Source organism: Morone saxatilis, unplaced genomic scaffold (genome assembly GCF_004916995.1).
Source record: "Morone saxatilis isolate NCDOM2014 unplaced genomic scaffold, NCSU_SB_2.0 Contig6, whole genome shotgun sequence".
Lineage (NCBI taxonomy): Eukaryota > Metazoa > Chordata > Actinopteri > Moronidae > Morone > Morone saxatilis.
The window spans coordinates 4032535-4047953 of record NW_023340206.1 but is presented as its reverse complement, the minus strand read 5'-3'; the positions used below and the strand labels follow the sequence as shown (position 1 = coordinate 4047953).

General features: G+C 41.8%; 1 protein-coding gene across 1 annotated transcript in view; it reads right to left on the bottom strand.

The window, feature by feature from the left end:
- Positions 1–267: 267 nt before the first annotated feature.
- LOC118339939 (rho GTPase-activating protein 6-like) overlaps positions 268–15419 on the bottom strand; it is an 80007-nt gene continuing 64855 nt past the window's right edge. Inside the window, 12 exon segments of the mRNA XM_035677764.1 lie at positions 268–3343; positions 3980–4063; positions 4213–4463; positions 4579–4670; positions 6315–6494; positions 9541–9689; positions 9808–9958; positions 12202–12257; positions 12395–12590; positions 12695–12823; positions 13184–13300; positions 13303–13337. Of these exon segments, the coding sequence (XP_035533657.1) occupies positions 2757–3343; positions 3980–4063; positions 4213–4463; positions 4579–4670; positions 6315–6494; positions 9541–9689; positions 9808–9958; positions 12202–12257; positions 12395–12590; positions 12695–12823; positions 13184–13300; positions 13303–13337 (2027 nt within the window). The 3' untranslated portion in view covers positions 268–2756.

The following is a 15419-nucleotide window of genomic DNA, read 5'->3' as shown; positions in this document are numbered from 1 at the left end:
GAGCAGGAGCTGAATCAGTGAGGCAGACTGGCAGATGAAGGAGAGGGCAGGCTGGCTGGATAACAGGTGATGATCCTAGACAGACAATGTTAATGTGAGCCAACACGAGGAGAAAAAAAAAAACAGGTGAGAAGGTAATCAGGCCCACAGCGAGAGAGTGGGAGGAAAAACATACACAGAAACAGACGGAGGGGGAGACAGGAACAGTCTGTTTTTCCAAACAGGGTCAATCATTTTTTTCCAAAGCACTGACTTCAACCGCAGGTGTAAACTTTATCATATTTAATTCCATTGTAGCATATTGATGATGACACGCAGTACAAAAGCAATTACCAGACATTCCATTACAACTTGGACCCAGTAAACCCCACCAAAAATATCAGCAATAAACACTAAGTTTGTCTTAGTTTCATAGTTTGGGGAGACGAATCTAGGACCATTAGGATTATTCTCTCTGCTTTTTTTTTTTTTTTTTCCCCTTGAATAAAAATTGTTATATTGTATTTATATATTACAACACTCGACAGAAAACAAGGTAATACAAAAATTTAACAAAACCTTGAGCAATGCATGGAGAAACTTTTAAGAGCAACACCTATGGCACATTTATTTCCTCATGCAGATTTACACATTTTCACAAAAGGTGCTTATGATCACGAGCTAATTGGTTCCACGCGGCGCACGGATGGATCCCATGGAAACGGTGAACTGTGGGAAGCAGCAACATGCCAGTGCACGTGGTCTGACGACAGATGGCGCCATAGGCCTTACCACAGTCCTTCCACTGACTCTTCTCAAAGTCACATGAAAATGTGACAAGTAAATCATACATAGTGCGTCTCCAGAATTAATGCTGAAGTGGCTTCAGATGAGCAAATATAACACCGTAACGTGAGAAAATGTGAAATATTTGCCAGCAAATACCCACTTGACTGTGACATTTGAGAGGATTTGGACAATGTTGGTCGTGGGTGTCTTAATTCCCCACCTGAATTAACACTGGACTTGAAGAGAGAAAATATATGAGCATTGTTTTCCAGAACCTCAGTTGAACCAATGAGAATCATTCATTGTTTTGCTAATTTTAATGATCCATAAAATGAATCTAGCCTCTTAGGTAGGCAATAAATCTGCACCCAGTTGGAATATTCAGTCATTCATCTGTATGTGCTGCTATTGTCATCATACTGTATTGTGTTGTAGAGAAACAGGTTATGATCTTAGCAAAGTGAATACTTTTAGTGGAAATTCATACCAGTATATACAGTGAATTTTGAACATGGGAAATGAAGTTCCATGAAGATGAAACCACATTTAGCTCAATCCGCAATGTGAGAAAACATGTTATACATCGAATTATGATACATTTAGACACGTGACACTGTTTTCCAGATCCTCTAAGTTCTTCACATCTGGCCTTGCAGATATGATTTCACAAGGGTGGGAATTATTTTAAAATACAATTTGGCATATATCTGACATCCAATCCTAATGCTGGCTCTCATTTATACCTTCTTTTTGTTACATTTTTGTACTTGTATACACAATTAAAATGATTAAAAACCATTTTGGGCATTTATTATGTGGGCTACCAATCTTTATCTTGATTTAAGTTTGATTAAGTATGATTTAGTCATTTCAGGGATAGTTGGAAATATGATCCTGATGATAAAATCATGTCAACAACAAGCTTCCTTAGTCCTACACTGAAAACTGCTGTAATTCCGGCCAATGTCACAAGCTCTTGAGTCTTTTTCAGAAACGAACAACTGGATGAAATGAACACAACTGTATGATAAATATCCTGTAGTAAAAAAAAAAAGATACTTTGGCACATTGGTCCTGCAGTGCAGCAGGCGGCAAAAGCACAAATAAGCAAACTTACAGCCGAGTGCTTTATAATTAGGTCTAAGCATTTTTTGCTGTAAGTAAAGTATTTTACATTCAATATTAGAGACAAAAAACAGCAGCCTGACAAACACCAACATTTAGACTGCCAGTTAAAGGGCTGACTTACTTTTAGCAAATTATATACTTTACATGTCAATTTACATATATATTTGTTTGTGAATATTTGTCAACAGTTTGTATATATACAGCCAAACATAATTTGACATTGAAAGGTAATTCATCATTTAATCTTTTTTAGTCAGATGCGGGTGAACTATATTACCAGTACGCACACAAAACATTCTACATTTAGCAGCAATTACTAATACGAACATCTTAGTGTCTGTATGCTGAAAAAGTTTGAAAAAATTTGAAAAATGATGAAATGAAAATATAAGAAACTAAAGAAAAGTGTTTTCCTACTGTTCTCCATTGAGATATGAAGACTGAACTCACTCTGAATAGAAAATATAGTCATGGTAACGTTGTGAAGAGTTGTGAAAGGATAGTTTTTTTGAGGTATTTCTTAATGGACAAAACATGGGCTAGAAACCAGAAGCAACTTTTTAACATCCATACTAAAAACAAGAAATACTAGTGGCTCTTGGATGTAAAAGTCTGTATAAGGCAGCAGCTGCGCACGTAAACAACAACGCCATGGCGCTACGATGCAGGAGAAGCACAGAAGGGTTCATGGGAAGGGAATCCATGGATGAAAGGCAGGCTGGGAGGAAACATGACACATTTCATGGTGAAATGAAGGTAGGGGACAGGAGTGATTGTCACTGGAGGGGTTGGATCATGCCATTGGTAGGCTAGCAGAGCAGAATCTCTACGGAGATTAAGCTGGAGTTCATGGTCTGAGATCACACCAGAGTCTCCGGCAGTGCGTCAGCATTGTCAGAGGACAGCAGCTGCCAGATCTGCCAACGGTCCCTCTGCCAGTCCTGCCACTCGGGGCTTTGTGGCACCATTTGGCCCTCGGTCGTTGAGGCCGAGTTACTCTGCGCCGCACTCAGCCTCCCGTGCTGCAGGGGGGGGCGCTGACCCGTTGCCAGCTGAGGTGAACTTTGGGAACTAGCCAGTCGATGGTGGGCGTTATAAGGGGGAGGGCAGTGGCCGTCGTTAAGCATAGCAGGGTCGATAGTGTTCGCCCCACCTTGAGGTCTGGAGGTCGGGCTAGGTCCGTGTCCGCTTCCTCGATGGAGGCCTTGCGTGCTGTTGAGGTGTGACGTCACAGAGGGGTTAATGCTGAGCTGCAGGCGCGGTCGCCTCGCCTCCACGTGAGGGCTGGTGCACACCCTGGTGACCGGCGGGTGGGGTCGGCACTCGGTGATGCCAGGCGCTGTCAGAGTCCGTTGTAGCGTTGCTGGCTGCTTGCCATCGCCATGGAGTCCGTCGAGACCTTCCTGTGAGCTGCGGGAGCTTCCCTCTGACATGTTGCCGTGGGAACCTAGAAACAGAATATCAACTACATGAGTCGAATTAATTATAGTTCAATGAATAACAAGGGATACACACATCACAAGTAGGGAAATGTACACCGAAACACTCCAACATCTTGCATTGACAAACATTTTTTTGCAGGTTTTTTTGCATCTTTAATAAAAAATAAAAACATAATTAATTGGTCCTTTTTGTTCATGCAAATATGTACATTTATATACACTTAAGATCAACCTCCTTAGCATTATTTGTCATGAATTAAATACATTTTCTGCAGTTGCATGACCACTAAATTACTGCAGCTGTTGCATCCTGGGATGATGATTTTTATGTCCTCCCAGCAAGTTAATTAGTTCAATGCATTTACCATGAATCAGAGGTGTAAATCAGTTGCTAAATAAACTATTACAAATTAATTTAAAAAACACAACAGGACTCTGACAACCAGCAATAAAAACCACATAAACTGCAGTGATTTTTTTAGCCTTAGGTACTCTGCTGGTCCTTGACTTGAAGTGTTCATCAGGTTTCTGCTCCTCCCTGATAGTTAATAACCAGCAGCAGGCAAACACTTACTGCTCTGGCTCATTAACCACTGGGAACAAAATCTGCAGATGGCCTGGACTAATTGAAAACTGTTTACCTGTGTACGGTTGGTCCTTGAGTGCTGGTTTCAGAGTAGTGTGCCACGTCCCCCAAATGTTAGCGTGCTCCTCTGATATAGTGTCTGAAAGAAGCAAAACAAAGGTCAAATTCTTCTCCAACAGACTTGCTTCTTAATATTTCTTTGTATACCCAGCAAAAAAAATTTGAAAAAGTGATGTTTTCTGCTGATACAAAAACTACAGAATCTGTCACTAAGAGTCATGAGTTTACCTTTGGTACCCCATGTGTCAGATCCAGGCTCTCTGCTCCAGCCAGCCACCTGCCCCACCAGAGTGTACTGTTCTGGGACACGGCAGAGCCGCTCGCTGCCCGGGCTTCCTGGTTCGCCTCTCCGTTCACTCAGGACCGGCGAGTTGTTGTCATAAGGGGACACCTCGCCGCTGGAGGCCTTGTTGGAGTCGCTGGAGGAGCGGCGCTCGCTCAGGGTGAAAGGCTCCTCTGTCTGCAACAGGTCTGGACTCCTGTTGGTAAATTACAGACAAGAACATGGATGAAACAGGCAGAGGCAGACAGAGAGTAGGACAGCAGATGTGATGCATGTGACTGCCTTGTATTGGGTACGTGGATGTAACTCACTGTGATGCTTTTCTTCTCAGGAGGTAGTCCACCACATCTGGATCAGTCTCCAGCAGACTCATCAAAACCTCATTTTGCAGATCAGGAGGCACCTAAAAAAAAGTATGTTACGTTAACTATTAAAATAAAACAAAAGATAATAAGATAATCCTTTATTATCCCACAACGAGGACATTCGGGGAAAGTGTTTGTTACAGCAGCAAGGGACAGTACAAAGAACATCAGGGAAACACACAGTTCCTTCAGTGTGCCCTGCATGGGATCTCCATCATGGAGGATAATTTGGTCATTATCCTCCCTTCTCCCACCACCTCCACTGGGTCACAGGGGGCATCCAAGAACAGAGCCGGCCTTCTTTATCAGCTTGTCATGCCTCCTCCTGCCGGCCGTCGAGATGCTGCTGCCCCAGCAGACCACTCCACAGAATATGGCCACCACAGAGTCAGGTGGTCCTCCGTAGGACTCCAAACGACCCGAGTCACCTCTGCAGATGTAGTCTGCTCTGACCCTTCTTACAAAGTGCTTTTGTGTTGTCTGACCGGTCCAGTTTATTGACTTATTGACTTCAGAAGCCTTAAGCTAATGTCATAAGGATCCGTGGCCTTCGTTGCCTTTATTTTTCTCAGCTCATTTCTCACCTGGTCTGTTATGAGGGGCAGACCGGGGGAGGGGGGCTGTATGTTCCATGTGATAAAACAGGAATCCAACGTCATCAAACATCTTTCAGCATGTTTTTCTTCCTGATCTCATTAAAAGTTCTCACTTTTTAAGCCTGTTCTTCTCTCTTCAAACCGAGAAACCAGTGGTTTACTGCTTGTTCAGGGGCCCAGTGTGAAAACAACAGAAAGAACCAAGGAGACAGTTGAATGTCTGTCTTGTTTCCAGTGCACTTCTTAATCTGATCTTCAGGTAATTTGCTGAATTTTATGCTCATCGAACACGTGGATTACAATGCTGCCCAAAAACCCACTGTCTACGAATGGCTCTCATCCTCAAAATGCTTTGAAAGTAAAGATTCAGACATAATCAGGTTACGAAACAACTTTCAGATGTCATCCATAGAACTTGAGCTGCCGACAAATCTGTTTTTACTCACCAAGACTGAGCAAGTCAGTACCAATTCACTATATGCGATTAATAGCTCTTCATTGGCTTACTGCTGGAATGTAAGCCTCAGAGGGAACGGCAGTGGCAGATTACAAAACATTACGGTTTAAGGTTTCGGACCCGAAATGACCTGAACTGCCTGTCTGCACTGTTTGAGAATCCCGGGAACAGGAGGGAACAAAAGCAACTGATGAGGCGGCGATCCGTGTGAAATTGTGACCTCTTCTGACACCACATGAAGGATTTCATGCCTGAGTTTTCTGCTTTTATTTTGGAAAAGTATCTTGATGTAAGTCATTGTCAGCTAATTGGCAAGACTTTCTTGTTATATCTACTCACAAGAATTCAGACCTGTATGATTAAGACCAAAAACACTCCTCATCCATCTGTCATCTTGCACTCTGTTTGTTTTGTTTCACTTTCCTCCTTTTTATTGTCTCTTCAGAGCTCTGTATGCATTAACTAAGACACAATCATTGTCTCATTGTCTGCTTAAGCCAGGAGGGATTGTCTTACTTTAAGCCTACACAAGAATATGAGAGGGAGAATGAGTGAATGTGAGACTGTGTGTGTTTAGCAGAGGAGGAAGTGAGGATGAAAGTTAGAAACGCGCATGCTGAATGACTGACCATGAAGAGCGTTTGGTAGCTGGCGATCATCCTCTGCAGCACGGCGATGACGGCTGTGCTCTCCTCGGCCCTGGCCGAGCTCTGGACGCTGAACTCCTTGTCTGAGCTCTTCTGCTTGTGGAGCAGGTTTGGGCCAAAGATGGTGGCCAGGTTCAAAGATGTCATCTTGTTCCCTGTGATCTGTATTTGGAGAAGAAACGCAATTCATTTTTTAAATAAAAGTATATTTATACAAAGAAAATGTGTTTTCCCAACCAAATTAAAAACCTAGACAGAAAAAAAAAATTACTTAAAGGCATGTGACAATTACATCTGGATGCACTGGATGGTCATTAGTTTTGCAGGTATTGGAATTTTTTTAATTTTGACTTAGTTAGGGGTTCGTCAAAATTATTACAATTCCTCCAGAGGGGATCATAAATGTCTTGGAAATTCATCAAATAGTTGTTGAAATGTCGATTAGGACACTTCCTCTGGGAACCATGAAAGTCTTTACATAATTTAGTTCCAATACATTGAGTAGATGTTGAGATATTTCACTTTTGTCCTGTTGGTGGCGCTTAATGAAAAGTTAGGAAAAGCAGGTTTCAACTGGTTAAATAAAGTAAGACCTTTTTAAGACCACTATGAATGCAATTTAATACCTATTTTATGTCCATAAAAACTGGAAAATTGGTATTGGTTCCATGCTGGTTTTGTTTTGTACTTGTTATTGCAATATCAATACACATTTTTTCCTAAAACACTTGAAAAAGCAACAAACCAACAATTTGTCTGAATCATATTTAAGACATTTAAAGACCTATTCATATTATTACATTTTAAAGACCGCCACGGACACCCTGCAGGGATCACCGAAATTACTCGGGTTCATCTGGTATAGGCCATGAAACTCTATACAAAATTTCATGGCAATTTAATCGCTGTTGAGATATTTCAGTCTGAGTGTTTACCAACCAACAGACCAACATTGCCATGGCTAAACAAGGATGGAGAACAACAGTGAGTATTAGCCTGATGACAGAGAGGGCTGCTCCAGTAGAAGGATGTTATACAAAAATTGGGAGCACAAGAAAATGTAATTTCTGCCTATAATTAGCATTCAATTTAGAAGCAGTTTTAAGAATAATATGTTTTCCTCATTTCCTCGTAATAGCAAAGTAGGATCTACTGACACTGGTGCATTTTTGTAAGTTTGCTCTTCACCTTTGCACAAGCATTCTGCAATGTTGGAGATATCAGGAACCGTTTTCCCCCTTATTAAGAGAACATTGTGAAAGAAACCCCAAAAATGTACACTGCAGAAATTACATCAGTGTTTTGCTGAAATTACATGGCCCTTGAAGACATTTTCTCTCCCCTTTCTCCCTTCCAGTTCCAATCTCCATCCTCCATCCATACTTTTATGTAGATTGTCTCACCTCTCCCTCCAACATTCTGTATCTCGTCCCTCTCTGTTTTTGTCACTTCGGCACATGGGGTTTGTTAACACTGAAGGCGTTGGAGTGTATGACAGCTGAATCTGTTTCTGCTAGGGTTGGGTGATGATGTACATCCTGTGACACAATTAGCATCTAAAGTTATAAGCCCTTCAAAGCTCGGTCAGCTTTTTACTTTTAGTACAAATTCATTTTTCTTCCATCCCTAGTTTCCTGGCTTTCCACTCCTGGTCCCAAAGGAGAGATGGGAGCCATAAGCGGACCAAAAAATTGATGTGTTGCTCTCGGCCGAGTGTGAAACGCTCCGACTTCCTGTCACGATCTCAGATACAGATACTGGAGCCATGGAGTCGTGAAGGGAAAAAACACACACACACACACACATCAGCGTTGGAGTCCATTCTCATGTGTACACGCAGGGACAACAAAACACACTTCCATCTGCGCACAAACAACACTCCCTGCTTCTCTCTCACACATACGCACTCGATCAACACAAACACTCCTTTGCACAACTTGGTGAGATTACACACATGCAGAGACACGAAAAGAAACTTTCTCCACTGACACACACACACATGCATGAGTCCATGGTCTCTGAATTAAAGGATAAAGTGGGTGTGGGACTGGGAAAGAACAAAATATCATTTAAACCATGCAGATCACCGATCATGATGTCACTTCCTGTATCCTGACCTCTACTCCCCTCATGTGTGCTATCGAACAGAACAGTTTCTACTTCAGCCTGTGCCGGTATCTTCTGTAGACCAAATAAAGCAAATTGAGTATGACACCTAACTGAAGAAATTTACAATTGTAGATGGTTTAATAATTTAATAATTATAATTATTATTATACAAATTAGGGTCATAATCATTTGTCATTAGAGATTTAAACAAATGCACTTCTAGAAAGTAATAAAAAGTTATATGTGGTAGTCAATAGTAACATTTAGTGATCTTATTGTACTTTCTGAATTATCAATTTTAGTATGATTTAGCATAGCATAGCTCCTAGAACAGGTCTGCCCAAAGTGGGGCCCCTGGGCCACGGCTGGCCCACCATAAGGTTTGATTTGCCATGTTTCTGCTCTTTAAATATGTACGATCCCGAATTCAAAATAGTTTTTCCTTGGGAACTTGGGATCCTAGTACCATTTTGCATCTCAACAATACAAAAGGTGTTGGCCTTTGGCCACCGTTAAGTTTCAGTTTTTGGCCCTCTAGGGAAAAAGTTTGAGCATCTCTGTCCTAGAACACTGTCAGACTCATGATGGACAGTTTAAAAAAAAGCAACTCGACAGCAGCCGGTTTGTTTGGAGATTTGGGAGTGTCATGGTAGAAGCTCACTCCCCCTCTAACTCCACACCCTTTTATTCTCACTTGTGGTCTTCAACACCAGCCGTCGCTGCCTCAAGTGACATCATTTGGGGAAATTTATCAGATTTCACACAGCTCCCTCTGGAGCCACAAAACGCTTTATACAACCTTTTTCACACATGCAGTAGTAACAAGACCAGTAAACAGACGGCGTGTGCTGTTTCAGGCCTGACGGGCACAGAGAAATGTGCGCACATACCAGCCACACACACTGATTCCTATCACTTCTTTGGTAATTTCCTCCCAATGAGGTGGAAACACAAGGCAAGCTAAATGCCAGTGAACTGCCTGTAATCTGTTTGCACATGTTTGCACACGACTACATTTGATATTCTGGACACGATCTTTATCCTCGTGTTTTTATTTTTTGCTACTGCATTCATGGATTGTATTTAAACTGGCGCTCACCTCCTGCCCGTCTTTGTCATGCCGGTCGTGGGCGTGGTCGGTCACGGTGGACAGAAACTCCAGCAGGCGGTGGAGAGTATCGCTGTTGCATGCTGGGAGCAGGTAGACCAGTAGCTGAGTGACATTGTGCTGCTCATCGGTATCCAACACTGCAACAAACGATAGGATGGACTGGGTGAAAAAAGAAGAAATGGGGAAGAGAGAAGGAAGGAGGATGGAGGATCAAGGTCAAGGCAGAGAAGGAGAAAAAGGGAAGACGAGGCTCACATGTGGTGTTGATGAAGGCCGTGTAGAGCTCCTTGGTTAGAAGAGGGTCGGGCATGTCCCTGAGGAACTCCTTCAGCAGTGCGGCCACATCGTGAATGCTGTGCTCCTCATCCAGCTGGACGTCGACACCACGATCGAACTCCTCGCGTAGCTAAAGGGGGGGACAAAAGGAAAAGAAAGGACAGATGAAAGAGAGAGGAAGAGGGGGATTCAGAAACATCCTCCGCACATAACAATGGATATTATATTCTTGGTAGCGCACACACCCACACACACTCACTTCCCGTTGGTCCTCCAAGTGACCTGGTAGACTCTTCGTTCAAACTAGTTTTACCAGTATGCATCTCTACAATCTAACCTTTGGATGACTTCCAGGGAATTAGAAAGTCTATTGTCGGCCATGATGATGGATATACAGGGGTCAAAAGCACAGCATGTTCGCTTATATACCAGCTGCCACATTACAAATGGTGGCAAATGCCTAAATGTTGACATTGGATTGTATCAACACAGACCAGCAGAGAATGTAAAATGGATATTTACACTTGTCGTACATAGTATACAGACGTGTGAATACAAACCATTTAATTTAGTGAGTTTATAATAAAGAGGAGGTGTTGTAAACATATGCGGGGGTAGAGTGGTCCATCTAACCACAATTAACACATTAACACATACTATTATCATAGTATAAATGGAGTTAATGGTTAAAAGAAAGTTAATTTTTACCAAGTAATTTCTATCAAAGGGAACAGAGTAATCAGATTCAAGGAATTTATTACACAGTGAAACCAATAGAAATGATTTAGCCTCTTTGCCAAATCAAATCAAATAAACTGTCCAAGTGTCAAAGTAATTTGTCTCATGATTGTAGTCCCATAGTGCACATTCTACTGACCAGAGCAACAGCATGAAATCCTTTCCAAAGGCAAACACAGCACTGCCTTTCATAACTGGAATAGCCTTTTGTGAATGCTGATTCTGAGTTAGTGAATAAATAAAAATTAAATTAAAAAAGCAGGTAGAAGGCAAAAGTATCTTCCTACAGTAGGCTGTATAAACCACACAGTGTCCTTTCGTCCTTAAGTATCTTTAATTGATTTTATGCATCATAGTTGTAACCATGACACCAGCTTGAGTGTCTGAAACCTCAGGCAAAAGATTTCTGAAAGATGTCATCTCTTTTAAATCATGTTATTCATCATTTCTCAAAAAAATCAAGCTGAACAATGTTAACTATCCTTTTTTAGCTGTTAAAGAGGGCTCCAGGACCCAAAACAGACACAATTTAGACGTATTTCAATATATACATTTGGTATCTGTAGGTTTTTCCTGGGGAAAGAAATATCCTTTGGCACACAGACTGTGACTGATTGAGCTCTGTCGCTCAGGAGGTTTTCTTTTTTTCTAACCTTGCAACACGTTGCTCTGAATAATTACTATAAAGTGAACGTAGGGTGTGATCAAAGAATCGCAGCCACCTGAGGAAGTGAATCTGTGCTAATGCATCTCATCTCATGTTCTGTTTAGTTCCTACAAAAGATGGCCTCACATACTGGGTATGTGGTTATGGGCTGTGGTATGCTGTCTTTTTTTACCTGAAGGTCAGTCTTATATTTCATTAAAATGTAATAATTTCTTATAACTTTATCCATTTGAGGCCGCCCGCATCCACTAGGACATCTACCTAAAGGTCAAAGAAATGCGCTTGTGGCTGCTAATGAATGAATATCCTCCCCTACCTCAACCACTTAGTGTCTTCAGTCCCCTGTAACTGCTACAAGTGGTGTTATAAAAACATGCAACAGAAAAGATTATGTAAAAATCACGCTGCCCACACTGATTGACCTATGATTTACGTTTTCTTTTGCCGTGTATTCACTGGAGTCAAAGGTAACAGATAATGAAAGGTGTGGGAGTAAGGAGAATAACTTAATGCTGTATGTTGTGTATTGAGCTGGGAAGAATATATGTGCTTGAATGAAAAATACAGCATTGGATCACTTCGTATGTATTTATATTCAAGAGGAATGTCTTTGTACATGTGTGTTAGCCTCTTGAATTAAGGGACTGTTTACATTAATACAATGCAACAGAGGGAGCTTTGGCACCACGGACAACAACATTTTGGTCTTGGTTATCACAGTCTATTCTTAGACAGGAGGTTTTGTTTGTTGCTACAGATGGAAAAGAATGTGTGAATAGCATTTTCGCACAAAAAACGCTGTTTCACTTTCTGCAAAATCAGCCTTTTGATTAGTTGTTAGGAAACGTGGCACGGTGCTGTGTGCCTTATCTGTGCACACAAATGACACGTCGTGAAATCATGCTTCCAATACAGACCTAATTGCCACCATTAAAACACCAAATGAGGGAATATTCAAGAGCACTCACCTGTCGGACTCTCTTCTTGGAGCTTCCCACTCTGAAGATCCCCACAGTCTGCAAGCCTGAGTGGAGAACGAAAAAAACTCAATGACTAAGTATTTAAAGAGGTGTCTCCAGCACCTGTCATTGTAGTAAGAGAGGACAATTGAAAGACTGGGTGAGTGTATATAATGGCTACAGAGGCGAAGAAGCTGCTAACCGTATTTCTCAATGTGCTGACAGCAGCTGTCGACCACCCGGGGCACCTGACGGTAGATGGGGTTGAGGCTCAGCCTCTTGTCCCGGTGCTTCTCCTTTTTGCTCGGCGTCTCGGCCGGCAGAGAGAGTTGCAGAGCCTCGAGCAGGCGGGACTGGTTATCGTCCAGGTCCGTGATCGAGTCCACTGACATGCCTCCCTGGAGGTTAATCATGTATTTCACTCATACAGATTCAACTGAGTAAAACACAAACACCTGGGCTGTAGGACTCGACTGGGATCAATTATATAATTTTGTCTCACCCTCCTGCGTGCTCGCGGTGCAGCCTCCGGCGTGTTGGGTGACGTTGACTCATTGGCTGTCTCCGATGTGGAACTCAAAGAGGAGTTACTGCTGGATAACTCCTTATTGGACGGCCGCTTGGTGGCAAACTAAAGAATAGATGATGAAGGTTAGATCTGGCAGTTTGAAGTTCCCCTCCACTCAAAAATGATGAATGATGTATGTGCAGAATTTGATAAGTTCCTATGCAACTTATACAAGTTTGATTTAGAAACTTGAAGCCACCAGTGCACATACAAAGAGAATGGACTTTACAGGAAAGTAGAAGACATCTTGTGTCCAGCAGAAAAACTTTAAAAATTTTAACTTAGTTTTGCCTTTTTAAGGATTTTTAATGTTTCAATTATACCTTTTTGCAGAAAAGAAAACATATCAGACATGTCCTAAAAAATCATAAAAAAGGAATTATCCAACTGAAAGAGAGAGATATTTAAACACATAAACTGAACCTGTAAAATGGGACGAGACGAGGTCGCGAGGAAGGTTCTTTGTGGCTCCTCGCGCTGTGGGGTCTGACGATAGCGTCCTGACGGCGTGCCTGTGCTTCTGTCATTAGCAATTGACCGGGGGAGAGCGTATACTGGAAGGCCTGGGGTATGCATTCTGGGGGGAGAAAAAAAGGGTGAGATAAAGAAGGAAGGAAAAGATGGGATGGAAAGTTTATTTTAGGATGAAAACTAAACAACAATTAACCACAAGAGGGAAAAAAGGAAAAGAAAGCTCTATTAGGAACTTCCAAAAATAGCTCTTGAACTTTCAGCAGGCACATCAAACACATCTCCAATGAAACTCTTTATTACGTCTGTTGGAGCTTGCCTTTTACATGCAATAAAAGCCACACCACACATGTTTATGTCAGTTAAAACTCTTATAGCACTACTACGGTATTACATCTGTTTTCCAAAATAAGACATCACAGAAAGAAAGTTGGCAAAGATCTGACTTTGACAGACCACTAATTGTAGTGTCTTTGACCGAAATAACATAACTTTGATGCCTCTCACCCGCAAGCAATGTCAAGTTCTCTGTGTAGGTCAGTTTTAGAAGCAGCACAGCACTCACACATATGCTTGCAACAGCTTGCACGTTATCTAGCGAGATATTATTCCTTTGTTCCATTTTCAGCAAAGTATGACGAGAGGCAGAGTTGAGTTTGCTTTGGCAAGAAGTTGCACGAGATGTTTTCTAAGTTGAGTTTATACACAAATCTGATGAAGCAAACCATTGCAATTAACTTGGGACTTGTTGAAGATATGCACAGAGCTCACTTCAGAGAGAAATGATGTCATACTGGGCCATCACAGGCTATATATTCCATTATACAGAATCCCAAAGCTTGAGCCAACAGCTGAGAAAAAACAGTCCAGCTGTTCAGTAGATGTGTGTGTGTGTGTGGTGGGGGGGAAAGGAGGCAAAGGAAAACAGAGGGAGAGAAAGCAAAATGCATTCCACAACCACAAGTGGAGGGCTGTGGTTCGTGAACAACATGACCACTAATACTGTGACACAACGAATTTGCTCTGCAGCCCCACAGCGTTAACAGGACTTATGTAACCTGCGCACACACACACACACACACACGCACATATACACAATCTGGATCGAATAATGTACAGTGCTTTGCCAACGTAATGCACAGCACTTCACAGTGCTTCCACGGCCAGACCACATTTATCAAGCCATGTCAGATTTTCATAAATCTTCATTTTCCAGGCCTTAGGAACAAAAGTCTTGTTTTTTTAGCAGAGTTTCTTGCTGTTTCTTATTCATGACCGTGGAGTGTGTTTATATAAGCTGAATGTGCATGCAGGAAAGTCCCCCACAGCCTCAGGAAAGTCATAAATAACATGAAACATTTGTTTTAATGTGCGCAAAGTGCCAGATGGGTGGAGTTTACCACACAGGACAATACAGTGAAAGTGCCAAAAAGTACGTAAGAGACCAATTAGCACATAGTTGCTTTGACTGACAACTTGCTTGATACTATCTGAGGCAAAATGTCACCCTTAAGGCACTCAAAGCAGATTATAACAGCTATTAAACCTTATTTGCAAATACTATTTGACTGAGGTCTGGTCACAACAACTCACAGTACTGAGGCTGCATCAAAAAAGGCAACATTCTCCTTTTCTCTCTTTTGTTTCTCTCTTGCAGAGAAAAGGCTGAGCCTGCTTCAAAGTGAAATGCAGGGCTGGTATTCAGGAGCCCTGGGAGAAAAAAAAAAAACCTAGAATCCGTTTGGCAGGTTAGACTGCAGGTACATCTGAGCCATCTGCTCTGGAGGGGTAAAGCAAAGCATGTAGTGGAAGGAAAAGCCACTTAGACTCTGACCTCCACCCTGACATAAATTGTTGCATATATCATAAAACTCTTCAGTATTTGTTCTGAAATGAATGTTCTGGGAATAACACTGATTGTTTGCCTGACGTAACCTGCCAATATATATATAGACAGTTGATAGCGCTGACGTATTAATGTATTGCTCCAAAATATGAATAAACAATGCTCACATTTTTGATTACTGATTAAGACAAATAATGCAAAATGCATAGGTTAATTAGGTTTTTGGATACAATTTTTGCCTACGTGCACATAAATGCAGGGACCAGTAATAAAAATACTGGTAAATGCTGCATGTAGTGCAACAATAGCACATGCACAAAGAAGAGTCATAAAGTCAGCAAA